Consider the following 26,454-nt stretch of genomic DNA (forward strand, 5'->3'; position numbering starts at 1 on the left):
GCTTGGACTCCTGGACCCCCTGACTTCGGCTTCTGAACCTCTGACCTGCGATACCTGGACTGTGATTTGGTTTTGGCACCTTGGACCCTCTTTGCGCACCGGCTACAGACCTTGGACTGCCCCTGGACTTTGCTTGACCCAGCCCCAGCCCTTGACATACCCCCTGACGCTTTCGGTGTGGCGACTTAAACCGCTTGGCTGCCAACTCCCCGGAACGACCTCGAGGCCCCCCCTTACTCCGAAACCCGGCGCACCCAACGCGAAGAAGACGGAAGGTCGATCGAAGGAGTCGGTGAAGGGGAGCACCGTGACCCTTCTAGGGAGGAAATTATTGTCGTGGATGAACTGAGTGAAACATCATGGGATGATGAGCCGGTGGGAAACAGGGACGACCTGTACTGAGTGGTGCCGAGCAGCAGGTCACGGAATTAATGGCACCACTGAGGGTGAGAATAACTGGAACTTTATTTTTCATCCCTTTGACTTTACTAAATCATAAACTAAAGAGATTCATTCACGCCTGAGCTCTACTCAGCTCAGGATGTACTAGAGACATAATCACACCCAAGTTAGTGGAAGCTCTGGGACTCCCTAAGAGTCCATTACCTCACCCCATAAAGTTTGAGCAAATGGATGGAACTATAATGAGAGGGGAGCCCTGCACCAAGCAAACCCAAGAAGTACCCGTGGGAATAGAAGACCATTGGGATACTGAGATATTTGTGATAGCTCCCTCCTCGTCCTTTGACATTGTACTAGAGGTGGGATGGCTCGCCAAACACGAATCCGACATAAAGTGGGGAGACCAGATCATAGACTTTAAAGACAAAAGGTGTGAACACCACCACTGGAACGGGGACTGGGGTCCAGGACCACCCCCTAGGAATGAGAAACTATACTTAACCATGGAAGAAGTAAAATCAATACCTAAGGAATACAGATATTTAAAACAAGTGTTTAGTGAGGAGGAAGCCAATGAACTCCCCTTCCCAATAGAAATACTTACTGTGTCATTGAATTAATCCTGGGACAGAAACTCCCGAAAGCTAAACTGTATTTGATGGGGTGGGCTGAGAAAACCGAATTGCGAAAATTTTTGGATAAAAATTTAAAAAGCGGTTTCATAAGACCCGCTACCGCACTCCATGCCGCACCCATACAGTTTCGGAAAAAGGATGGGGAGCTTCAGCTTTGCACGGATTTTAGGGGGATTAATGGGATTTCCACTTCCAACGCGTACCCCATACCATTGATAAAGGACTTACTCAGCACAGTATCAGAAGGAAAAAATTTCACAAAGTTAGACTTAGGAGATGCCTACTTCCAGGTGTGCATAAAAGAGGGAGATGAATGGAAGACAGCGTTTAACACACCTATGGGGCAATTTGAATATCTAGTCATGCCTTTTGGATTGCAAGGAGCCCCTGGAGTGTTCATGAACTTTATAAATGAAGTTCTGCGCAAGTACCTGTACAAAGGGGTAGTGGTGTACCTGGATGATATAATTATTTATTCTCAGGACGCACAATCCCATGTGAAATTAGTCAGAGAAGTTCTGAAAACACTCTATGAAAATCAACCGTATGCCAAATTGTCCAAGTGAGAGTTCCATAAAACAGAATTGGACTACTTAGGTTACCGAGTGTCTGGGAAGGGACTAGCCATGGACCCAGCCAAAATCCAAGCCGTAATAGATTGGGAACCCCTGAGGACACGTAGACAGCTCCAATCTTTTATTGGATTCGCAAATTTTTATTGTAATTTTATACAAGGGTTCGCACACACTATGCTCCTTTTAAACGGCCGGGGGCTAAGCTAGAATGGACAGCCAGATGCCAAGAGGCATTCAATAAATTGAAAAGACTATTCACTAGAGAACCTATTTTAATTCACCCCAAAAAGTTAAAGCCCTTTGTGGTACAATGTGACGGCAGCGATTTCGCTGTGGGGGCAATTCTGATGCAACCTGATGAGGAGGGGGCATTAAAACCCTGTGCGTACATATCCAAGAAATTTACTCATTAACAGATAAATTGGTCAGTATGGGACAAAGGGCTTTTGCAGTAATTTTTGCATTAAAAACTTGGAGATCATGGTTAGAGGGGGCAAAGGTCCCTTTTGAAATTAGGACAGATCACAAGAATCTGGAAGCCCTCACAGGACGAAGAAAGTTAACAGAAAAACAAATTCAGTGGGCAGGCTTCTTTGCTAAATTTGACTTGACCCTAAAACACATTCCTGGCTCCAAAACCTTTTTGGCTGACGCGCTATCTTAGACTCCCTCAACATAACAGTCAGAGGGAGGACGTGATCAACTCTATCATCCCCCCGAGTCAAGTAGGAGGGGCAGTAATCACCCGCTCTAAGGCCAAGCGTGAAAAATTGGAAGAAAAATGGGGGCGGGGGGGAGAAAGACTAATCACTGAAGTTGAAAAAGAGGGAGAAGCCAAACCAAAGGCGAAGGGGGCTTCTGGTACAATGACGGTAAATTATACGTGCTGGAAAGCCTTCACAAAGAAGTTCTACAGTTTTGTCACAACACACTTCGGATATGTTAAAACACTGCACAATTTTGGTGGCCGTTTATGAAGAGGGGCATTTCCAATTATGTGGCTTCTTGTCCAATATGCATAATGGCGAAAAGAAGGGGGGGAAGCCTCCCAGATTATTATAACCTTTGGAGACAGCTACCAGACCATGGTCGGTTGTCTCGATGGATTTTATTGTTACCAGTGTCACAAGGGAAAACTGTGATTTTAGTGATAGTAAACGCTTTTTCAAAACAAGCTCATTTCATCCCAAATTCCTACGGCTAAAAAGTTAGCACAATTGTTCTTCCAACATGTGGTTAAACTACACTCGTTCCCGGACAGGATAATTATTGACAGAGGCTCTCAGTTCATTGCCAACTTCTGACGGGAGTTCTGTAAACTAACGAATTGAGCAGGGATTGAGCTCAGTCTACCATCCTCAAACAGACGGTCAGACGGAGAGGGTAAATGCCTTATTAGAACAATACTTAAGGTGCTTTGTGAATTATCAACAGTCAAATTGGACAGAACTCCTGCCGTTTGCAGAATATGGATGCAATAACAGTGTGTATAGCTCCACAAAGACCTACTCCATTCTTGGTAGTGAATGGTTATGAAGGGAAACCTTTCCCCCTGCTGCCGAAGGGAGTAGTACCCAAAGTACCTTCATCTTTTGAACAATGGTGGGGAAAATTGGGAAAAGTTTGGAAAGTTATTCAAGAAAATCTGGAAGTGGCCAAAGAAATGTTCAAGAAACATTATGATAAAAACCATATTCCTGTTTGGGACTTTAAAGTAGGAGAGACTGTATTCTTGTCTACCAAAAACCTACCATTACCACAGTCGTCTAAGAAACTATCATTCAAATTCTTGGGACAGTTTCGTATAAAAAGAGTTATTAATAAAGTGACCTTGGAACTTGAATTACCCAAGTTGTTTAGTAAAATACACCCTATCTTTCATTGCAGTCTACTTCGGCAAGATCCTGGAGCTACATCTTGGCATCGTCGAACCCAAGTTCCAGAACCTATTCCGATTGAGGATCAGAGTCATCATGAAGTGAAAGAAATTTTAAATGCAAAACTAAAACAGGGTGTTTTGTATTTTCTAACCAGATGAAAGCATTTTTCAATAGCACATGATGAATGGGTAGAAATTCAAATGTCAGAGCCCCAGATTTAATAAAGAAATTTTATAAGGCGCATCCTTCCAAACCCCGACGAGGATCTTAGGGGGGGCAGTATGTCAAGCATGCCATTTCTATATGCTATTCCTAATGGCATTCCATAGACAGGCCAGATACAAAGCAGAATTTTAACTGTATTTTAAACTGTTTACTACATGTAACCCATTCTGAGCCCCACGATCAGGGGGAGAGTGGAATAGAAATCAAAATAATGTTTTATTCAGGTTACCTTTTATTCATGTTACCTCTGAACAGGTGGCATAGAAATATCATAAATAAATAGAAGAAAAAAATCAGTTGTGTCTGCATGGTGTTACTCAGCTTCTAACAAATTGCTTGTTATTAGTAAAGCTTGCTTTTATCAATAAAAAGTTAATATTTAATTTAGGTCATTGAATGACTAGAAATAAAGTAACAATGTGATTGTATTGGTAGTAACGTTATGCTGACTCAGCATCATGAGGCTGGAAAGTTGCTTTGAAATTTTAAATTAAACACAAAACATAAAAAACAGAACATTGTAAATTAACTTTCCTCCAAAAATGACCAAAAAAAAAGTTCAGTCCCTTTAAAGCTAATGTGTCCTTTCTCTTTTGTAGCCAGTTAAAGGGGGAAAAGTATATAGGTGCATCTATAACTCACAACCCCACAGATAAAAATAAAAAATAAAGGTGCAACTCAGTTTATGTACATGGTAGAATCTGGTATTCAGTTTCCTTGACAAGCTGCTGTCCTCATCTTAAGTTGTGCTAACTTTTCATTTTTTATCCATCTCACTTATTTTAGATTTATGCATTTAACTTTGTTTGAGCATTAAATATGAGAGAAGTGGAAATATGAGAAAAAGTTATGTGTTGCGCTTTGAGTTACATGGTGCTGTGGGACAGCTTTCCAATACTTTGATCTCAATCAATAGCACATGATGGGGAGGGACGGTGGCTCAGTGGTAGAGCATCTGCTTGGGAAGCAGAAGGTCCCAGGTTCAATCCTCGGCATCTCCAAAAAAGGGTCCAGGCAAATAGGTGTGAAAATCCTCAGCTTGAGACCCTGGAGAGCTGCTGCCAGTCTGAGAAGACAATACTGACTTTGATGGACCAAGGGTCTGATTCAGTATAAGGCAGTTTCATATGTTCAATCCTGCCATTGTTAAAAGCATTCCTAAATCCTGTTAATTTTAGGGGGGAAATTAAGCACTTGCTTAAATGTTCCCATACTAACAGTGGAATTTTTGTGTTCAACTTTAGCTAGATTGTTTGCAAGGGATGGTGAGTTTCATAGTGTTATACTTGTTATATATGTAAACCGTAAATATTACCTGAAAACTTTTCAAACATTGTTGAATCCAAGACATTTTGCCTTTTTAGGTATATGGTGCAATGGCCTGGGGTTCGGATACTTCGTCGCCAGGAACTTGATGCCTTCCTGGCTCAAGCGTTATCTCCAAAACTGTATGAACCTGACCAACTACAAGAACTTAAGGTGATTTTTAAACATCAGTGAAGCGTACTAACTTGGTACAGTAGTTTCATTGATATATATGGTTTCCATTTAGTGAAATAAGATACTAGGGCCCTGTTCAGGCGCACAGTATAATCAGATGTTGCTGCTGTTTCCTTCCGGATTTAAAGTGACTGATCAGACAGCAACATCTACCTCCCGTTATTAGCTCATGGTAGCCCCCCCCCCACCAATCCTCAGAACCGGATTATTTTGTTACCTGCTCCTTTGCGGTGTTTTTTGAGCTCTCCGGTTTCACCTCATAGTTTTCTCTGTCTGGATAGTTCTGCTGCAATATTAACCAACTTCCAGATGTCTGAAGGCTCAGACATCTGGTTTACGGTCGCATTTTTTTTTTTACTACTTAGCGATATGTGCATAGCTGCCTAACCACATAATGTTTTAACCTATGTGCATAATGTGCGCATGCGCATAATAGTGGAAGAAAAAAAGAACTGCATGTGGACAGCAGAAGACAGTTTCACCACGGAGTGATTCAAATTGCAGTATGGCAGTCTGATTGATAATATCCGGAACAAAGATATTCGGAACAGAACCTGGTCAGTTTAACACAGACTCAACATGCTGTGTGAATAGGGCCATGGTGCAATGAGTTCTTGGCTCCATCTACAGACTGATTTTAATTAATCAAATTGTGATGTATAGTATTTTAAGATTATCTAAATCCGGTTCTTGCCTTCCCTTTGCTTATAAAATAATGGTTTTCAAGCTTGCTGACTTGAAAACCCTGTAAGGTTGCCACAAGTCACCTGTGACTTGACAGCATTTTCCACTTCGATCCTGAGGCACTTTCCACTACCATCACAGCACGTCAGCCATCAGGACAAGCTTTGGAAATATTTTTTCATTCCCAAACATTTCCAGCAAGTAATGGTAAACAAAATTGGTTTCATTGGGGGGGGGGGAGAAAATTTACATTTAACTTTCTCATTTGCAGTGATAAAATGTGCCTTAAAACATTTTTTTTGGGGGGGGGAAGCTTTAAAAAATCAATTTAACACTATATATCAAAGGGCATTGGATTGGGTCCAGCTCATCTGGTCACAAAAGCAGTTCTTCTGTAAGTTAATGGATCCAGACCATTTAATAAAATGCTTTTAAAGTATTCATTCTCATGGTTCTTTTTACATAACTTCTGAGGATCAGTGTATAGCCTCCCCTTGTATTATACTGTAAGCTTATTGGCTTGGTCATCACAGGTGGTAGGCTCTAGCATATGTCATCCTGTGACTTCACAGGGATCATCTGTTGAAATCATGTGCATGTTTTGTGTTCCTGATTTGTGTTCTCCAACTTCGCGAGCCTTGTTGTGAACTTATTTTTTAAATCTGATGTACTGTCCTTAACTTCTTGATAGCTAAATAAACTATTTGGGACCTGCAACGCTTCCTTGTTGTGATTAGAAATTATTAACACAAATAAAAGGGAGTCAGCCTTCATAATATCTTGAACTGTTACAGTTCAGTTGTCACAATATTGTGGTATGTGTTGCTGTTTTGCAGTATTTTACCCCAAGTTTAGTTTTGTAGCGTTTAATTACTATATAGAAAAATTTACTCTGGGAACTTGTACAAATTGCCCCCGTACCATAAAACTCCCAATCTACCTACATTCTGTGGGAATTTGAGTTGCTTAGTACTCATGACTCAACTAAAGTCCAGCTTGAAAACAACCTGCATTGATGAAATTCTTAAAATACTGTAAGGACAACACAATCAGAAACATCACAAACATGGCATGATTTAGATGATCCTCATTGTGGTCTCTGTGAAGTCCCACACATGGGTTTTCCGCCTGGAAACGAACCTGACCTCGGAGAATTCGAAGCTAGCCTAGGCATTTTATTTTGGTGCACATTCCCTCTCAATCTGGGGAGCAGGCATCCACTGCGCATGCCTGGAACGAGGAGAAGGCACTCCACCAACCCAGTTTTTTCTTAACCGCCACTCGGAATAGACCTACCTCGTTGGGTCTCCTCAATTCACCACGATGACCTCTTCTGTCTTTATTCTTCGACTGGTATCATTAATCTTCCTTCTTCGAACTATCATTAATGCTTAAAAAAAAAGACTATCTTCAGCTTTGCTACTACTCGTCCCTTCCCCCCCCCCCCGGGCGTTTGGAAGGGAAGGACAGCAAAACAACTTTCAAAAAGTGCATTCGGTGTGGGACCAAAATTCCCTCTACCGACAGACACTCTTTATGCTTATTTTGTTCGGGGGAGGCCCATGGAGTCGACATTTGTGTTCATTGCAGCCAGTTTGGAAAACAGGCCAAAAAGAATCGAGCTGTTCGACTCAAAAGCCACCTTTTGGAATCCTCTCTGCAGCCTGTGATGCCCCACGATTCTGGGTCTCATACTTCGCCACCTTTACTAACTACACAAAGGGATGTGGTTTGATTGGCAGCTTCCGTGGCATCGGTTCCCAGCAAGCATAAGTCCGAAAAGCACTCCAAGAACTCTGACAACTCCAAGAAAAAACACTGACCGGAATTGTCTTCCAAACATCAATCGGATTCGACAGCATCGAAATCAAAACTGAAGACCGACCATAACTCTTCGGATTTGAAGACCCTTTGACCATACCATGGCATCGACTTCCGCATTGACCTCGCAATCAGCAATGGTGGTGGCCACAGCTGCGGTATCATTGGCACCATCAGCGCCTAATGTTCCAGCGGAACTCTCGGCTCCAACCGATGTAATCACTGACAAAGTCATTCGCATCCAATCGCGATCCCCCTCTTCATGAATCACTGCAAGAATCTCTCTACCTACCACGTCGACCTCGAGGACAGCGAATTAATCTTCTTGGACTCCATTCCGAGAAGTGTCAGCACCCTATACTTTGAAGGACTCATCTGTCTCTCCGTTATAGTGAGAGTCTTCAACCCAAGCTCATGATCGACGTCATTCACAATCTCGTCACCAACGTACAGAGATTTCTCAACACAAGTCTATGCTGACCCACAGTCTCCAAGCCGATGCACGGATCACTATTATTATTATAGCCCATCGCGGTCCGGATCACCTTCATCTCCATGTCGGTACCGGCAGCACAATCGGATCTCTCGATCGCCTTCCTTTGAGCCCCATTGACCTCGATACCGTGAGGAAACCTACCAGCCTCGGTACCGTGAGGAAATCTACTACCCCCGATACCATGAGGGTTTATCTCCACATTGACAAGCATTACAGCCAGGAATCAAAATCGCGGTCATCTGTGGCTTCAACTTCTGCCCAGTCCGCTCCATCTAAACAACAGATAGAATAAGTTGGCCAACCTACCTATCCGGAAAAGGCTATATCGATACCGACTAAACCTTTACGAGAACGTCCAACCACACCTATGGACACACCTGAAGATTATGACTCAGAACGCTCTGACTCCTCACGATCTGCAGGATCCGCACCTGTATCGCCTCTTTCTGACATCAATAACTGGCAGATCTTTCACCATCTGAGGGCTCCAAGGCCTATTTAGACCTGCTAACCAACATGACTAACACCCTTAATATCAAGCTCACTACTGATGTGCCTAGAGTATCGGATGTGGTCCATGACCTAGTCCACGCTGGCCTACCTGCTGGATCTTTCCTCCCTATGCTTCCTGTTCACCTCGAGGGCCTCAAAGAGACTTGGAATAAGCTTACATCGGTTCCTCCTGCATCTAAGAGGGTCGAATCATGATACAAAATCCATTCACCGGATTTTAAATTTTTGTTCACTCATCCTGCACCCAACTCCATGATTGTCCACTCTTCATCGAAGTCCAGACAGACACGACATCTGGTTCCACCTGAGAAAGAAGGGAAAAAACTCGACACCCTAGGAAGAAAGTTTTATTCCCTTACTACTGCTACCTCTAAGATTCATAATTACTTAGCATACTTTTTGGCTTATACTTTTAATTTAACCTCACAACTAACTATGCTGGTTCCTTCTCTACCTGATTCGGCGCAGAAGCAAGCGCTGCAACTCCTACAAGAAAATTCCTGGGTTAGCAAACAACAGATCAACACGGTACGCCATGCTGTTGTTTGCTCATCCAGGACCATGGCCACATCCATCGCCTTGCGTCACCATGCCTGTTTTCTATCCTCCTCACTGCAACCAGACATTAAATTTTAAATTGAGGACCTGCCCTCTGACGGTCAGGATCTCTTCAGTGCAACTACTGACAAAATCCTGAGTACTGTCAATGATAGCAGAAAAAGGGCTAGGAGATTGGGAGTCAGTCAACATCAAGCTCAACCCAATCGGCAGAGAGTTTGGAAACCGTCCTACTATAAACGTCCCCGCTCACCAAAACAGGCTGACTACTGGAAGTGCAAAGCTCCACCAACCAAACAACCTTTTCATCAATGGCCTTGTGCACAGACCACAAAGAAGACAACTACCGCATCAAAGCAGTCTCTTTGACTTCCTAGCACTATCTCCACCCTGCCACAACATCCGTCCAATACTACAAGACTGCTTCCGTTTTACCCCATATGGGAATCCATAACCTCAGACTCCTGGGTCCTGGCGATAATCCACAGAGGTTACACCATAGAGTTCGATTCTCCCCCAAAGTTCCATCGTTTCGTACGTACCCCTCCATCTCTTCCACTTCAATTGGAGATCTACGTCTTGCTCAACAAGGCAGCCATCGAACCAGTTCCATTGCACAGGGTTCTATTCCCGATACTTCCCGGTACCAAAGAGAGATGGAGGACAACGTCCGATAATGGATCTTCGCAAACTCAATCGCCATGTACAGTACAAAAAATTCTGCATGATTACTCTACAGTCTAGCCGCCATCTACTTTGTGAAAATCGTAGGTTCTGAGGTGGGGCGATCCTGGATCTGGTCCTAAGTAATGCCCAAGACTTGGTGAGAGATGTAAAAGTGATTGCACCACTTGGGAACAGTAACCCTAATGTTATTGATTTCACTGTTTGTATAAATAGGGAGTTGCCCAAAAAGACCGCCACAACCACATTTAACTTTAAAAGGGGTAAATTCTCTGAGCTGAGGAGGCATGTGAGGATGAAACTGAAAGGAAAGGTAAATACGGTCAAAACCCTTGGGGAAGCTTGGAGACTATTTAAAACTATAATCCTAGAAGCTCAGATAAAATACATACCACAAGTTAGGAAAGGCACAAACAGGTATAAGAAGAGGCCAGCATGGTTAACAAACAAACTAATGGAAGCTATAAAAGGTAAGAAGGACTCCTTTAAGCGGTGGAAAACCAGTCCAAGTGAGATTAATAAAAGGGAACACAGGCAGTGACAAATCAAATGCAAGACTGTGATCAGGCAGGCAAAAAGGGACTATGAGGAGCATATTGCAAAAAACATAAAGACCAACAATAAAAATTTCTTCAAATATATAAGTAGGAAACCAGCCAGGGAAGCAGTGGGGCCCTTGGATGACCATGGGGTAAAAGGATTACTGAAGGAGGATGGGGAAATGGCTGAGAAGCTGAATGCATTTTTTGCCTCTGTCTTCACCGTGGAAGATGAGAAGTGTTTGCCTGCCCCAAAACCACTAATATTGGAAGGGGTGTTGAAAGACCTGAGTCAGATTGAGGTGACAAAAGAGGAGGTCCTACAACTAATAGACAAATTAAAAACTAATAAGTCACCGGGTCCGGATGGCATACATCCGAGAGTTCTGAAAGAACTCAAAGTTGAACTTGTGGATCTTCTAACAAAAATCTGTAATCTTTCATTGAAATCTGCCTCTGTTCCTGAGGACTGGAAGGTAGCAAATGTCACCCCCATCTTTAAAAAGGGTTCTGGAGGAGACCCGGGAAATTACAGGCCAGTCAGTCTGACTTCAATACCGGGAAAGTTGGTAGAAAGCATTATCAAGGACAGAATGAGTAGGCACATTGATGAACACGGGTTATTGAGGAAGACTCAGCATGGGTTCTGTAGGGGAACATCTTGCCTCACTAACCTGTTACATTTCTTTGAGGGGGTGAACAAACATGTGGACAAAGGAGACCCGATAGATGTTGTTTACCTTGACTTCCAGAAAGCTTTTGATAAAGTTCCTCATCAAAGGCTCCTTAGGAAGCTTGAGAGTCATGGAGTAAAAGGACAGGTCCTCTTGTGGATCAAAAACTGGCTGAGTAATATGAAGCAGAGAGTGAGTATAAATGGGCAGTCTTCGCAGTGGAGGACGGTAAGCAGTGGGGTGCCGCAGGGCTCGGTACTGGGTCCCATGCTCTTTAACTTGTTCATAAATGATTTAGAGTTGGGAGTGAGCAGTGAAGTGGCCAAGTTTGTGGGTGACACTAAATTGTTCAGGGTGGTGAGAACCAGAGAGGATTGTGAGGAACTCCAAAGGGATCTGTTGAGGCTGGGTGAGTGGGCGTCAACGTGGCAGATGCGGTTCAATGTGGCCAAGTGCAAAGTAATACACATTGGGGCCAAGAATCCCAGCTACAAATACAAGTTGATGGGGTGTGAACTGGCAGAGACTGACCATGAGAGAGATCTTGGGGTCGTGGTAGATAATTCACTGAAAATGTCAAGACAGTGTGCATTTGCAATTAAAAAGGCCAACGCCATGCTGGGAATTATTAGGAAGGGAATTGAAAACAAATCAGCCAGTATCATAATGCCCCTGTATAAATCGATGGTGCGGTCTCATTTGGAGTACTGTGTGCAGTTCTGGTCGCCGCACCTCAAAAAGGATATTCTAGCATTGGAGAAAGTCCAGAAAAGGGCAACTAGAATGATTAAAGGGCTGGAACACCTTCCCTATGAAGAAAGGTTGAAAGGCTTAGGGCTCTTTAGCTTGGAGAAACGTCGACTGAGGAGTGACATGATAGAGGTTTACAAGATAATGCATGGGATGGAGAAAGTAGAGAAAGAAGTACTTTTCTCCCTTTCTCACAATACAAGAACTCGTGGGCATTCGATGAAATTGCTGAGCAGACAGGTTAAAACAGATAAAAGGAAGTACTTCTTCACCCAAAGGGTGATTAACATGTGGAATTCACTGCCACAGGAGGTGGTGGCGGCCGCAAGCATGGCCACCTTCAAGAGGGGGTTAGATAAAAATATGGAGCAGAGGTCCATCAGTGGCTATTAGCCACAGTGTGTGTGTGTGTGTGTGTGTGTGTGTGTGTGTATATATATATATATATATATATATATATATATATATATATATATATTTGGCCGCTGTGTGACACAGAATGTTGGACTGGATGGGCCATTGGCCTGATCTAACATGGCTTCTCTTATGTTCTTCTGCTTCTCCTGTCCTCATTGGGCCTTCAAGTAAATTTGGCAAAGTCCAATCTGATCCCAACGCAGGAGATCCAATTCATAGGCGCACGCCTATCCACCATATCCCGCAAGGCTTACCTTCCTGTAGACAGAGCCCCACCACATTCAGTCTCTGACCTCTACCATCATGTCGCACCCTACCCAAACAGCGTTCATTTTTCAGCACAAGCTGGGACTTATGGCTGCTATGACCTCTGTCCTGTGTTTTGTGAGACTCCACATGAGATCTCTGCAACTATGGTTTGGTTGGACCTTACGCCCGCATCGACAACACAATGATTTTGCTCACCGTTCCACACCACATTCTCTCGAGTGGTGGAGAACAGAACATCATCTTCTGGACACCCCCATCAGCTATTGTCACGACCAATGCTTCAAGTTGGGGTTGGGGAGCTCACTTTGGAACTCTGACAGTGGAAGGGCAGTGGACAGACTACAAGAAGTCTCTACATATCAACTGTCTAGAACTTCTGGCGGTCCACAGAGCACTCAAGTCGTTTCTACCGTCCCTTCGCAGTCTGCGTGTCCAGGTCACCTCAGACAATGTGGCCACTGTATTTTGTCAATCAACGGGGGCACTGCTTCCATCCACCTTTGCAGACGGGCCTTATCCCTCTGGCATTGGAGAATTGCTCACAACATATTCCTGACAGCTGTACATCTGCTGGAAATCCAAAATGTTCAAGCGGATGCCTTAAACTGGCACCTTGTAAACGATCATGAATGGACCCTCAACCGCACCTACCTTCAGAGAGTCTTCAGGACCTTTGGGTTTCTGGCCATAGACGTCTTTGCCTCTCCAGCAAATGCACAGTGCCCACGCTTTTACAGTCGAGGTCCTCTGTCTCCGCAATCCGCGGGAGATGCTCTTCTCCACTCGTGATCTGGACCGCCCCACTACTTATTCCCTCCAATTCCAATGATAACCAGAACTCTTCAGAAAATCCAACTGGATCGGACCAACTGTATCCTCATCACTCCCTGGTGGCCCCGTCAGCCATGGTTCACCACCCTCCTACTCCTGTCACAAAATGTGTTCCATTGTTTCCCTCCAGTTCGAGACTTAATCTCCCAACAAGAAGGGAAAGTCCTGCACCACGACCCAGCTCTTCTGCGACAGACTGCCTGGAAAATCATTTTTTAGATTCCCCCCCCCCCCCGAAGTCCGACGAGTCCTTCTCAATGCCAGAAAGACATCCACTAGGAAATCCTACTCACAAAAGTGGAAGTGTTTCTCAACATACGCTGCTCAACACCACTTCCTCCCTGAGTCCTCTATAGCCCAAATTCTGTCATACACCTTGTTTCTATCAGACTCCAGTCTCGGCTACTTCTCCCTGAAGGTTCACTTGGCTGCTATTTCAGCTCTTCATCCACACATTGAAGGACACACTGGCTTTCCTCATTCCATGACAAAAGCCTTCCTAAAGGGCATTCTGCATCTTCACCCTCCAATTCGTCAACTTCAACCAACGTGGAGCCTCTCTCTTGCCCTGAGCCAGTTGATGAAACCTCCCTTTGAACCAATGTCATCCATCCCACTGCATCTCTTGTCATGGAAGACGGCATTACTGGTGGCACTTACATCCGGCAGAAGACATTTGTGCCTTCCAGACAACCCCTTACACTGTTTTTCACCATGACAGAGTGGTGCTACATCCGGACCCTACTTTCCTCCCAAAGGTGGTTTCACCTTACCACCTAGGGAAATTGACTACACTTCTTTCAGAACCCCAGTGATGTCAGACAAAAAACTCTACATAATCTCGAGGTATGTAGAGCCCTCGCATTTTAAATTGATAGGACATGTCTCTTCCGGAAAGACTATATAGACTTTTTGTAGCCTATGGGCCACATAAGCAGGGCTACAAGATCTCAACTCAGAGATTTTCGAAGTGGGTTGTGTCTGCAATTGCCTTATGTTACCAGCTGGCTAAACAACCCTTACCTGAACGTTTGCGAGCTCATTCCTCTCAAGCCATTTCCACATCATCAGCCTTCTGCAGAGGCATACCAGTGGAGGACATCTGTGCTGCTGCGGTCTGGTCTTCTCCATCTACGTTTGCCACGCACTACGCCCTAGACATTCGTGCACGGCATGATGTATCCTTCGGGCAGGCTGTACTTTGCTCCATTTTTGACTGATGCCTTCAGCTCCATGCCCTGTAAGTACAATATTTCATGTCATTTATATGCATGTTTAACAGGTGTTCTTTCATCCCTGAACCAGCACCCACCAACCATGCACTCCAGCTTACCAGTCACCCATGTGTGGGACTGCATAGAGACCACGATGAAGATAAACATGTTGCTTAGCTGTAACTGATGATCTTTGAGTGGTCATCTGTGCAGTCACACACGCCTGCCCGGTCTTCCCTGCTGCTGGTTTATTCTTCTCTCTAATATAAATTTTTCTCTGGACAGTGGCTAGAAGAAACTGGGTGGGAAGAGCGCCTGCCCCTCGTTCCAGGCATGCGCAGTGGATGCCTGCTCCCCAGATCGAGAGGAAATGCACACCAAAATAAAGCCTAGGCTAGCTTTGAATTCCCCAAGGTTGGGTTCGTTTTCAGGCAGAAAACCCATGTGTGTGACTGCACAGATGACCACTCAAAGATCATCAGTTACAGGTAAGCAACCTGTTTGTTTTTTTCTGAACATAAAATGTATTTGTCTAAAGAACTACTTATATGGTCTCAAACTGGTGGACCATCTAATCATTGCTCTCAGCCATAACGACAGAAGCTTTTCATGGTTTGGGGCAGAAATGTTTGCCTTCATACTTTTAACTGGGAATAATTAGACCTTAACCTGGGGTTTATTAATGCATAGAATATGTCTTAATCTTAGTTTGTGATACCTCACATGGCTCAAAGACAGCTCAACTTTGTGCCAATCCTGGGCTCTTCCTTAGGACATGCATTGGTTAAATCTGTTAACTGCTATGTTTTGATACTGTTCTTCTTTAAGATGGTTCTATTTTGTTTAATAAGGCTAAGAAAGGTATAGAACTAATCAGGAGCATTAATTTTTCATTTTTAAACATTCAGTTAGCTAGCACTCTTTGGATACTTGCATATCCCCATTTATAAATGTGGCTCTTAGGATCATTCTTTCCTTCTCCAGGTTCCCTCACTATAGGGAGTGTAGTCAACCAAGCCAAGAGATCCTGCTGCTTTGCAGAATCTCCTGTTACCCAGGGAAATTTAAACCAAGGGCTATAGGGGGTGTTCGAATAATGGTTGCAGTTAAGCCAGCTGAAGCTTAATCCAACTAAGGCGGAGATCCTGTACCTGGGTTTGGGGGGGTTAGGATTGGGCATCTGACTACCCACCCTAGATGGTGCAACTTTAGTGCCAGCTCAGAAGGTGAGAAGCTTGGGGGTGATACTGGATGCCTCCCTTTCTGTGGAGGCCCAGGTCACAGTAGTTGTGCAATCTTCCTTCCACCATCTGTGGCAGGCCAAACAACTGATGTCCTATCTGACATCTCAGGACCTAGCTACAGTGATCCATGCAACAGTCACTTCCAGGTTGGGCTACTGTAACTCGTTCTTCACAGGCTTGCCCTTGAGACTGATCCGGAAACTCCAGCTGGTGTAAAATGTGGCAGCACAGCTCCTAACTGGATTGCCTATACGGGCAAGCAGTTGACTGATGCTGTGCGCATTGCACTGGTTACCAGTTGAGTACCAGATCTGCTTCAGGGTTTTAGTATTGACATTCAAAGCCTTACGTGGCCTGGGACCAACATACCTGCAGGACCGTCTCCCCATATGAGCCCCGGAGGGTGCTGCAATCGGCCAACCAACATTGTCTGGTCATCCCTGGCCCTAAGGAAGTCCGTCTTGCCTTAACCAGGGCCAGGGCCTTCTCGGCCCTGGCCCCAACCTGGTGGAATCAGCTCCCTGTGGAGATATGGGCCCTACTGGATTTGTTACCTTTCCATAGGGCCTGTAAGACTAGAGCTGTTCCACCAAGCGTTTAGTTGAGGCAAGCTGGCGTCCTTTACTTTATTGCCTATACCATCAGCTATCCTCCCCCACAGTAATCCATCATCTGAACTACTATATCTGGGCCACTGGATGATGATACTTCAATTTGCACTATGTGCTCGCCTGCCTTTGTTATATAATGCTGTTGTTTTAATTGTATTTATTGGTTTTATTGTATGTGACCAGTTTTATTTAAATGTGATCCGCCCTGAGCCCGTCTGGGAAAGGGCGGAATATAAATTTACCAAATAAAATAAAAATAAATAAATGGTGGTATTTATACATGTAGTCTTTCATTTGTACTGTATAATTATGGATAATAGAAGTATGATCCTGATTTTTCCTCCTAGCACCCATCCTGGGAGAGGGAAGAAATATTTAAACAGCCTACTCTCTCAGGCATTGTCTTGCACATGTTGTAGTCTTATACAGAGGTATTAACCTCATGCACAGTGTTTTACATTGGGAATTTAACTGAATTACACATGCTAGATGTAAGCAAACATGGCACATGCATGCATGTGTGGTAATTGATATTTAATATCTGAAATAAGGCATTTTGTAGTAGATGGGTTATATTCTACCATAGTTCTGCTTAACTATCCACTGTTGTGGTTTTTGTTTGTGTCCTTCATCCTACCCAGCCACTGAACGCCTTTTGTGAAGTAAAAAAAGACTTCTGGGAAAAGAAGGGGGAATGTATTTCTGCCAGTAGAATGGTAGTAGGATATATGCAGCATTTTTATTCAGAACAAGCATACAAATAGATGTATTTAAGCTTGGCAATTTTGTGTGATATTTACTGAAGTTTTATTTCTTTCTTAAAGATTGAAAATCTAGATCCTCGAGGGATTCAGTTGTCTGCTTTGTTTATGAGTGGTGTTGACATGGCATTTTTTGCCAATGATGCTTGTGGTCAGCCAATTCCTTGGGAACATTGCTGCCCATGGATGTACTTTGATGGGAAGTTGTTTCAGACTAAGCTCATCAAAGCAAGCCGGGAGAAAGTTCCTCTCATTGACCTCTGTGATGGTCAGGTATGTTATCCTGAAATGTGGTGGGCATGTTGTGCACACTGGAATTTTGCAGTGGCTAGAAACGTTTCAGTAACAACATTTAGAAACAAATGTGAAAGATACTCACAAGAAATGTGCTTCATTTTGGAGACTTTTGAAGCAAAAGCTGTGTAAATGAAGTCTTAATTATATATGTAGATAAGTAGCTTACTGGATCAACTACAGCCTGCACAAGGATCCAGGGTGTCATATTCTGTGTGCATGTATGTGCATACACACAATTAAAGGTTTAAATGCTGATTTTTTTAATGTATCATTTTCAAGAGAACTAGTATAGATAATTTGGATCATTGGATCTTTACTTATGTAATATATATGTGAATATATGTCCAAGGATTGATTATATATATATATATATATATATATATATATATATATATATACACATACACACATATATATACATATGTACGTATGTATGTATAAACAGTATGTCACAGAAGTGAGTACAACCCCTCACATTTTGCAATTATTTAAGTATAAGTTTTCGTGTGAAACCACTGAAGAATGACACTTGGCTACAATGTAAAGTAGTGAGTCTACATCTTGTATAACAGTGTAAATGTGCTGTCCCCTCAAAATTATGCAACACACGGCCATTAATGTCTAAACTGCTGGCAACAAAAGTGAGTACACCCCTAAGTGATAATGTCCAAATGAGGCCCAAAGTGTCAATATTTTGTGTGGCCACCATTATTTTTCAGCACTGCCTTAACCCTCTTGGGCATAGAGTTCACCAGAGCTTCCGAGGTTGCCACTGGAGTCGTCTTCCACTCCTCCATGACGACATCACGTAGCTGGTGGATGTTAGAGACCTTGCACACCTACATCTTCCATTTCAAGATGCCCCACAGATGCTCAATAGGGTTTAGGTCTGGAGACATGCTTGGCCAGTCCATCACCTTTACCCGCAGCTTCTTTAGCAAGGCAGTGGTCGTTTTGGAGGTGTGTTTGAGGTCGTTATCATGTTGTAATACTGCCCTGCAGCCCAGTCTCTGAAGGGAGGGAATCATGCTCTGCTTCAGTATGTCACAGTACATGTTGGCATTCATGGTTCCCTCAATGAACTGTAGCTCCCCAGTGCCAGCAGCACTCATGCAGCCCCAGACCATGACATTCCCACCACCATACTTGACTGTAGGCAAGACACACTTGTCTTTGTACTCCTCACCTGGTTGCTGCCACAAACGCTTGACACCATCTGAACCAAATAAGTTTATCTTGGTCTCATTGAACCACAGGAACAAGGTTCTAGAAATCCATGTTCTTAGTCTGCTTGTCTGCAGCAAACTGTTTGCGGGCTTTCTTGTGCATCATCTTTAGAAGAGGCTTCCTTCTGGGACGACAGCCCTGCAGACCAATTTGATGCAGCATGCGGCGTATGGTCTGAGCACTGACAGGCTGACCCCCACCCTTTCAACCTCTGTAGCAATGTCATGTGAATATAAAGGTGATGGACTGGCCAAGCATGTCTCCAGACCTAAACCCTAGTGAGCATCTGTGGGGCATCCTGAAACGGAAGGTGGAGGTGTGCAAGGTCTCTAACATCCACCAGCTACGTGATGTCGTCATGGAGAAGTGGAAGAAAACTCCAGTGGCAACCTGTGAAGCTCTGGTGAACTCTATGCCCAAGAGGGTTAAGGCAGTGCTGGAAAATAATGGTGGACACTCAAAATATTGACACTTTGGGCCCCATTTGGACATTATCACTTAGGGGTGTACTCACTTCTGTTGCCAGCAGTTTAGACATTAATGGCTCTGTGTTGCGTAATTTTGAGGGGACAGCACATTTACACTGTTATACAAGCTGTAGACTCACTGCTTTACATTGTAGCCAAGTGTCATTTCTTCTGTGTTGTCACATGAAAAGATATACTTAAATATTTACAAAATGTGGGAGGGGTGTACTCACTTCTGTGACAAACTGTATATAATGAGGCTAATGCTATCAAGACACTTCTATAAGGAAATGTGTAACCTGCCTTGAGCCTTGGAATGAGGAAATGCAGTAAGTTTGCAAATATTCTCTGAAGCAGCAGTATCCTGTCCTCTGAGATCCAAACTAGATGTGATAGCATCCTTGTAACCATGAGAATGTCACCACCATTTTAAAGTGCGGTGAGGGCCTGATCCTGGCACTCTTCCCCCCTCCCTTTTCAAATGCCAAAACAGCTGGTGTGGGAGAGGTTCAGCCATTTCAGCACTTGGTCAAGCGCTGGGGCTGGACAAGAGAGCCTCAGCCCCCTGCACTGTAGGCCTGATCATTACTGAGCCCTTGTGCCATTTTAAAATCACTATGTCTAGTTTAGTCATGAGAATGAATTGAAAAGGTTAATGGAAAAGGAGGTATTCATTGTTTTTATGAATGTTCCGTATATTGGCTTTGGGTGATTTTCTTTGCTATGAGTCACTTATTTGTGGTCCAATAGCTAGCTGCTGAGGCAAGCATGTCATTTAAATGTTTGCATAAATAAGAAACAAAGAAGAAATTTTTGTTGTGTGTACATGCTGCATATAGGTTTCAGAATATTTATGCCATGTTGTTTGTAGGCTGAACAAGCTGCCAAGGTGGAAAAGATGCGTCAGAGCATCCTTGAAGGCTTAAATTTCTCCCGGCAGAACCATCCACTCCCTTTCCCACCTCCACCTTCCATGCCTTTCTATCCAGCTTCTATGTATCCTCGACACTTTGGGCCAGTTCCACCACCTCAGGGCAGAGGCAGAGGCTTTGCTGGTATGTGCTTCACGGACTTGATGTACAGCCATAGATTCCACTTCGGATGAAATTCTGTTTTTATTGCTGTTTGTGAAGTGCCTAATGCAGGCTAACGTTCATAGGTTTGTATCATGCCTATACACACACACACACATGCATCCATGCCACCCAGGTTCCTACCACAAACAGTTTGCAATCTGTAACCATCAAGGCATTCACAGTTCTGTGTTATATCTGCTTTAAACTTGGAAGAGATGAGGCTGCATCTTGATAGACAAATGTTTTGTATGCAGAAGATCCAAGGTTCAATTGCCTGTTAAAGGATGTCAGGTATGGCATTCTGGGAAAGGCGTTTCTCAGATGATCTGAGTTGGATTAGGCAGTTTTATATGTTCATAAGGCTAACTAGTAAATATATCTAACCTAAATGAATTGCAAAAAATAAAAGTGTTTTGCAGAGGCATATCAGAGTTTTCACACATTCATAAAGCATGTTGTTGTTGTTCAGTCGCACAGTCGAGTCCGACTCTTTGCGACCCCATGGACCAAGTCACGCCAGGTCCTTCTGTCTTCCACCATTCTCCTAAGTCTGCTCAAATTCATGTTAGTTACATCAGTAATGCTGTCCAGCCATTTCATCTTTTGCTGTCCCCTTCTTCTTTTCCTGCTGTCTTTTCCAGCATCAGGATCTTCTCCAGTGAGTGCTCCCTTCTCATTTGGTGGCCAAAGTATTTGAGCGTCAGCATCTGACCTTCCAGGAAACAGTCTGGGTTGGTTTCCCTTAGGACTGACTGATTTGATCTTCTTGCAGTCCAAGGGACTCTCAAGAATCTTCTCCAAAGCTCAAAAGCATCTATTCTTCTGTGCTCGGCCTTCCTTATGGTCCAGCTCTCACAGCCATACGTAACTACTAGGAATACAATTGCTTTGACTATACGGACTTTTGTTGGCAGGGTGATGTCTCTACTTTTTATTATACTGCCTAGGTTTGCCATAGCTGTCCTCCCAAAGAGCAAAAGTCTTTTATTCTCCAGTGGTCCCAGTAGTGGGTCAGTCCTGACCTATGGAATATAGCTCCTCCTCTCCATAGACAGGGTCAGCAAAGCAAGTTCCTTCCAGGAGGGGGTGCTAGTCCCCTTAACTTTCAGTTTTGCTTGGCCCTGCCTCCTGAGCAGGACATGCCAGCTGAGCTTCGGCTCAACTTTGCGGCAGAGCCGGCGAGTGGCAGAGACTGCAGATGACTGGGGCGGAGACAGCAGCACACGCGTCGGTGGCCCCACAGACATCCCGAGCCTCTGTCCAGACCTGTGCACACAGGGCGGACAGGACGGCGACGAACTCCTCCCTCCTGAGGAACAGGTAGGGTCCCAGAGATCCATGGAGGAGGAGGAAGTTCAGGAATGGGGGAAAGTAGGGCGGCCTGTGCAAGGTTGCCTGGGAGAGGACTTAATGAATAGTCTGCCCCCCCCAACCCTTCCTCTTGCCGGCATAACTGAGCCTCAAGGGCCCCTAGTGCCAGAGTTTTTCCAGAAGGCACAACAGCACTAATCCAGGGGCTGATTACTTCCATAAAGGAAGACCAGGTGAAGAGGTCCAGAGAATGAAAGGGAGTCCCACAACCCAGTAGCAAGGCATGAACAGGGCCTACAGGGTGTGGAAGGGGAAGGAAAATTTAAGCGGGAAAAGCAGCCATTTGTGTCTTCTCTTTTTTTTTTTCTTCAGTATTCTGGGCACTTCAAATGGCTACCCCATCCGAATTCCCCAAGGCCAAGGACACAGCTATATGTGATTTGGACTTGTTTGACTCCCCCTCTCAAGAGGACCAGACAGAAAGCCCAATAGTGGATTTATCTGAAACAGAGGCCAAGGCAAATCTTTTTGCCTGGATCCAACAGATAGTTAAACAAGAAGTACAGTCTAGCAAAGAGGATCCTAGTCAGACCCCCAAGCTGAAGTCTAAAAAATGCACAAAAAAGACTAAGCATCTGGTAGAGGAGGAAGTTGAGACTGCCCCTTCCCAGAGAAAGAGGAGACACATAGATTTGGAAAGTTTTCAAGCGTCTGAGCTAGAGGAAGACACTGAGGACTCAGAACTATCCTCCTCAAAGGAAGAAGGGAAGCTTTCTGAGGAAGAGGTGGAGATAATTCAACTATCTCAGAATAGGTTGTTTCCCCCTGACATTTATTCACGGCTCTTCCCTAAAATTGTTAGAGCCTTGGAACTGAATTATGACCCTAAACTTAAAGAGGAAGAGGAAACAGATTTCTCAATGGGGTCAGAGAAAACTATTCCCAAGGCCAGATCTAAGCCACAGCTGGTACCAGTGCCTGCAGGGTTTTTCTCCATTATGAAGGCAGAATGGGAACACCCAGCCAAACCAAAGGCGACCCATTCAGTTTTTTCCAAGTTTTACGCTCTTATTCCAGAGGCCATGAAACAGCTCAAGCTGCCCAGAGTGGATGACCCAGTTAACAGCCACACCTCCTCTTCCATCCTACCATTGGATGCCGATGGCACACCAAGGGACCCCATGGATAAAAGGATTGAACAAGCCCTACAAAGGGATTTTGAAGCTTCAGCCACCTCATTGCAGGAGTCAGTGTCGGCTTCTTTGGATGTCAGAGCCATTTATTCGTGGGCTTCGGAATTGGCCAAGGCAGAACAAGACTTTCCCAAGGAAGTTAAAGATGAGCTGAAGAAGATTGCTTTGTATGCGACCTTTGCAGCTGACACCACTTTGGACGCTATGCAACAATCTGCGAGAGCCATAGCCTCGAGCCATAGCCATCCAAAAAGCAGGACAGAGATAAGAGACGCTTCCAGCCCTTTCGGGATCAAAGGAGGAACTCCAAGTTGAATTACTCCAAATCCTATAGGGGAAGATGGCAACAGAAGCTCCGTGGTTCCAGATCTTCATCTTTCAATACCAATGGGCAGTCCTCCAAAGGCCCGAGGAAAGGCAATACCATCTGCCTATGCCCAGAACAGTCCCCCAGGGGCTATAGGGGCCGTCTCCAATGCTTTGCTGAAGTGTGGAGACAGACAGTAACAGACAGATGGGTGGTGGAGACGGTGTCCAAGGGCTACAATATAGAATTCAAGACAGTTCCACGGGACAGATTCCTGGAAGTTCTCAGGAACAAGTCTCCTCAAAAACATCAGGTTTTGCTATCAGCCATCCTCCATCTCCTCGAGATAGGGGCTATACAACTGGTGCCGGAGGAGGAGAGGACCCAGGGTGTCTACTCGATCTCCTTCTTCATCCCAAAAAAGAATGGGGATTTGAGAGCAATCTTAGACCTGAACTGGCTCAACAGAAAGGTGGAGACAAAGAAGTTTCGGATGGAAACCTTGCAGTCGATCCTCCTAGCCCTACAAAAAGAAGAAGATATTGGATTTATATCCCGCCCTCCACTCCGAAGAGTCTCAGAGCGGCTCACAATCTCCTTTACCTTCCTCCCCCACAACAGACACCCTGTGAGGTGGGTGGGGCTGGAGAGGGCTCTCACAGCAGCTGCCCTTTCAAGGACAACCCCTGCCAGAGCTATGGCTGACCCAAGGCCATGCCAACAGGTGCAAGTGGAGGAGTGGGGAATCAAACCCGGTTCTCCCAGATAAGAGACCGCACACTTAACCACTACACCAAACTGGTTCTCTTTCTGGCATCGATAGATCTATCCGAGGCCTATTTACACATACCAATTTGGCAGGGGCACCGCCGTTTTCTGAGATTCTGATGCAAGCTACTACCGATACAAGGCATTGCCATTCAGCTTAAAGTCCTCACCCAGAGTCTTCACAAAGATACTGGTGACTCTAGTGGCAGCCCTGCGTCTCAGGGGAGTGTCATTGTTTCCATACCTGGACGACAACCTAGTCAAGGCACTATCATTTACGCAGACGACGGCAGCCCTGGAGGAGACGATGTTCTATCCTCCATCGGATTTGTCATAAATAGGGAGAAGAGTTCCCTCACACCGGCTCAATCCTTCCTTCACCTGGAGGTACAGGTCGATACCAGGGAAGACAGAGTCTTCCTCACCCAGGAAAGACAAGCGAAACTGACACAACTGATCCATTCAATTTTGCAGGCCAAAACCACACAAGTGATGACTCTAGCAAAATTGGTGCGACTCTTAGTCTCGTGCCAGGACCTTGTGCAATGGGCACATTCCCATATACGACCCATCCAGTTCCTCCTACGTCCCTTCCAGACAGCCATTGCTCAGAGGAAGCCGCTCCAGGTAGGAGTGCCAAAACGGGTGAAAGTGGCCTTGCAATGGTGGTTGTCGCCACGGCGGTTCCAAGCCAGACGGGCTCTGTGAGAACCAATTCGAACAGTTGTGACGATGGACTCCCGCTTGTTTGGCTGGGGGGCACATGTGAAAAGACAGATGTTTCAAGGGCACTGGTCCAGTCAGGATGCCTCCAACAGTATAAATGTCCTGGAACTGAGGGCGATCAGACTCCACCTTTCGGACATAGTGAAAGGCCAACATGTTCTAGTCCAAACGGACAATATGACAGCGAAAGCCTTTGTGAACAAGCAAGGGGGGACACGATCAAAACTCTTGCAGGGAGAGGCAACTCTGCTGATGGACTGGGTGGAGACAAATCTTCTGTCCCTGAAGGCGACACACATTGCGGAAAAGGACAACGTGTTAGTGGACTGGCTCAGCTGTCAGACTCTGGATCCAGCGGAGTGGTCACTGAACAAGATGGTCTTCCATCAAGTTTGCCAGAGGTTCGGGTTTCCAAAGGTGGACTTATTTGCATCGGAACTAAACCATCAAGTTCCAAACTTCCTGTCAAGAACAAAAACTCAAAAAGCCCATGGGCACAGATGCGTTGCATGCAGAGTGGCCCAAGACTCTTCTTTATGCCTTTCCCCCAGTGACGGTGCTGCAGAGGTTCTTGCTCAGGGTACAGGAATTGGGGTGGAGGTAATAGTAATAGCACCTTTTTGGCCGAGAAGGGTCTGGTTCCAGGAGTTGATGAGTCTCAGGGTAGCCGAACCCTGGATACTTCTGCTAAGGAAGGATCTTCTGCTACAGGGAGAGGCGCTGTGTCCACGACTGGAGATGCTAAGACTCACAGCGTGGAAGTTGAACGGAGGCAACTGACTGAGTCAGGGTACCCAAAAGGGGTTGTAGATACCATGCTGGCCTCTAGACGAATGTCTACTAATAGAGTGTACAATGCCACTTGGCAGACCTTTGTATCCTGGTATCAGGAGAACAGTGCAGACGCAATGGCTGCTAAGATAGCAGACATGCTAGCCTTTCTTCAGGCAGGTTTGGAGAAAGGACTTAGTACCAACACTCTCCAAAGGCAGGTAGTGGCCATTTCAGCGGTGAGAGGTGATAGGAAGGGCAAGTTGCTGTCCAAACAGTCACACATCAAATGCTTTTTAAGAGGGGTGTCTCTCCTTAATCCACCACAGGCACACAGGTTCCCTTCTTGGAATTTGAATGTAGTGCTTGAGGCATTAAGTCACAAGCCTTTTGAGCCTATGGCTTCATGAAGATGCTTACTTTTAAAACGATTTTCCTGGTGGGGATTCTTTCGACACGTAGGGTGTCTGAGATTAAGGCATTGTCTATACACAAAGTTCTTTGTGTTTTCCACCGAGATAAGGTGGTCTTGAGACCTGACCCGGCCTTTGTCCCAAAAGTTAATTCACTGTTTCATAGATCAGAAGAGGTTATTCTTCCTTCCTTTTGTCCCAATCCGCAGCACGAAAAGGAGAGACTATGGCACTGTTTAGACATTCGCAGAGCCTTAAGCTTTTGCCTGGACAGAACTAAGCCTCTAAGGTCTTCTGATTCTTCATTTGTTTCTTTTAGTGCCAGAGCCCTGGGTAAAGCCATTTCTAAATCTACAATTAGTAGATGGTTGCGAGGCTGCATCATTGAGGCGTATAAGGCCAGGGGATTGGAGCCTCCATCTGGCATCACAGCTCACTCCTTAAGGGGAGCGGCCACTTGGCGCTCCGTTCATTCCTTTACAAAGCACTACCGTATTGATAAGCTCGCTTCAGCTGAGGCGGCATTCGGTAGGAGGGTGTTGCAGACTGCTATTTGATCCAAAGGACTGAGTGGGCCCACCCTCGGGAACTGCTGTTATAAGTCCCATAGGTCA

At 44.9% G+C, this 26,454-nt stretch overlaps 1 protein-coding gene across 2 annotated transcripts in view; it reads left to right on the forward strand.

Moving 5' to 3' along the window:
* The window catches only part of FAM120A (family with sequence similarity 120 member A), a 156,536-nt gene that overhangs the window by 111,807 nt on the left and 18,275 nt on the right, over positions 1-26,454 (forward strand). For both annotated transcript variants that reach the window (XM_060239817.1, XM_060239816.1), the window contains exons 12-14: positions 5,082-5,196; positions 17,348-17,557; positions 20,147-20,330. In XM_060239817.1, the coding sequence (XP_060095800.1) occupies positions 5,082-5,196; positions 17,348-17,557; positions 20,147-20,330 (509 nt within the window). The remainder of the gene's footprint in view (positions 1-5,081; positions 5,197-17,347; positions 17,558-20,146; positions 20,331-26,454) is intronic.

Source organism: Heteronotia binoei, chromosome 5 (genome assembly GCF_032191835.1).
Source record: "Heteronotia binoei isolate CCM8104 ecotype False Entrance Well chromosome 5, APGP_CSIRO_Hbin_v1, whole genome shotgun sequence".
Lineage (NCBI taxonomy): Eukaryota > Metazoa > Chordata > Lepidosauria > Squamata > Gekkonidae > Heteronotia > Heteronotia binoei.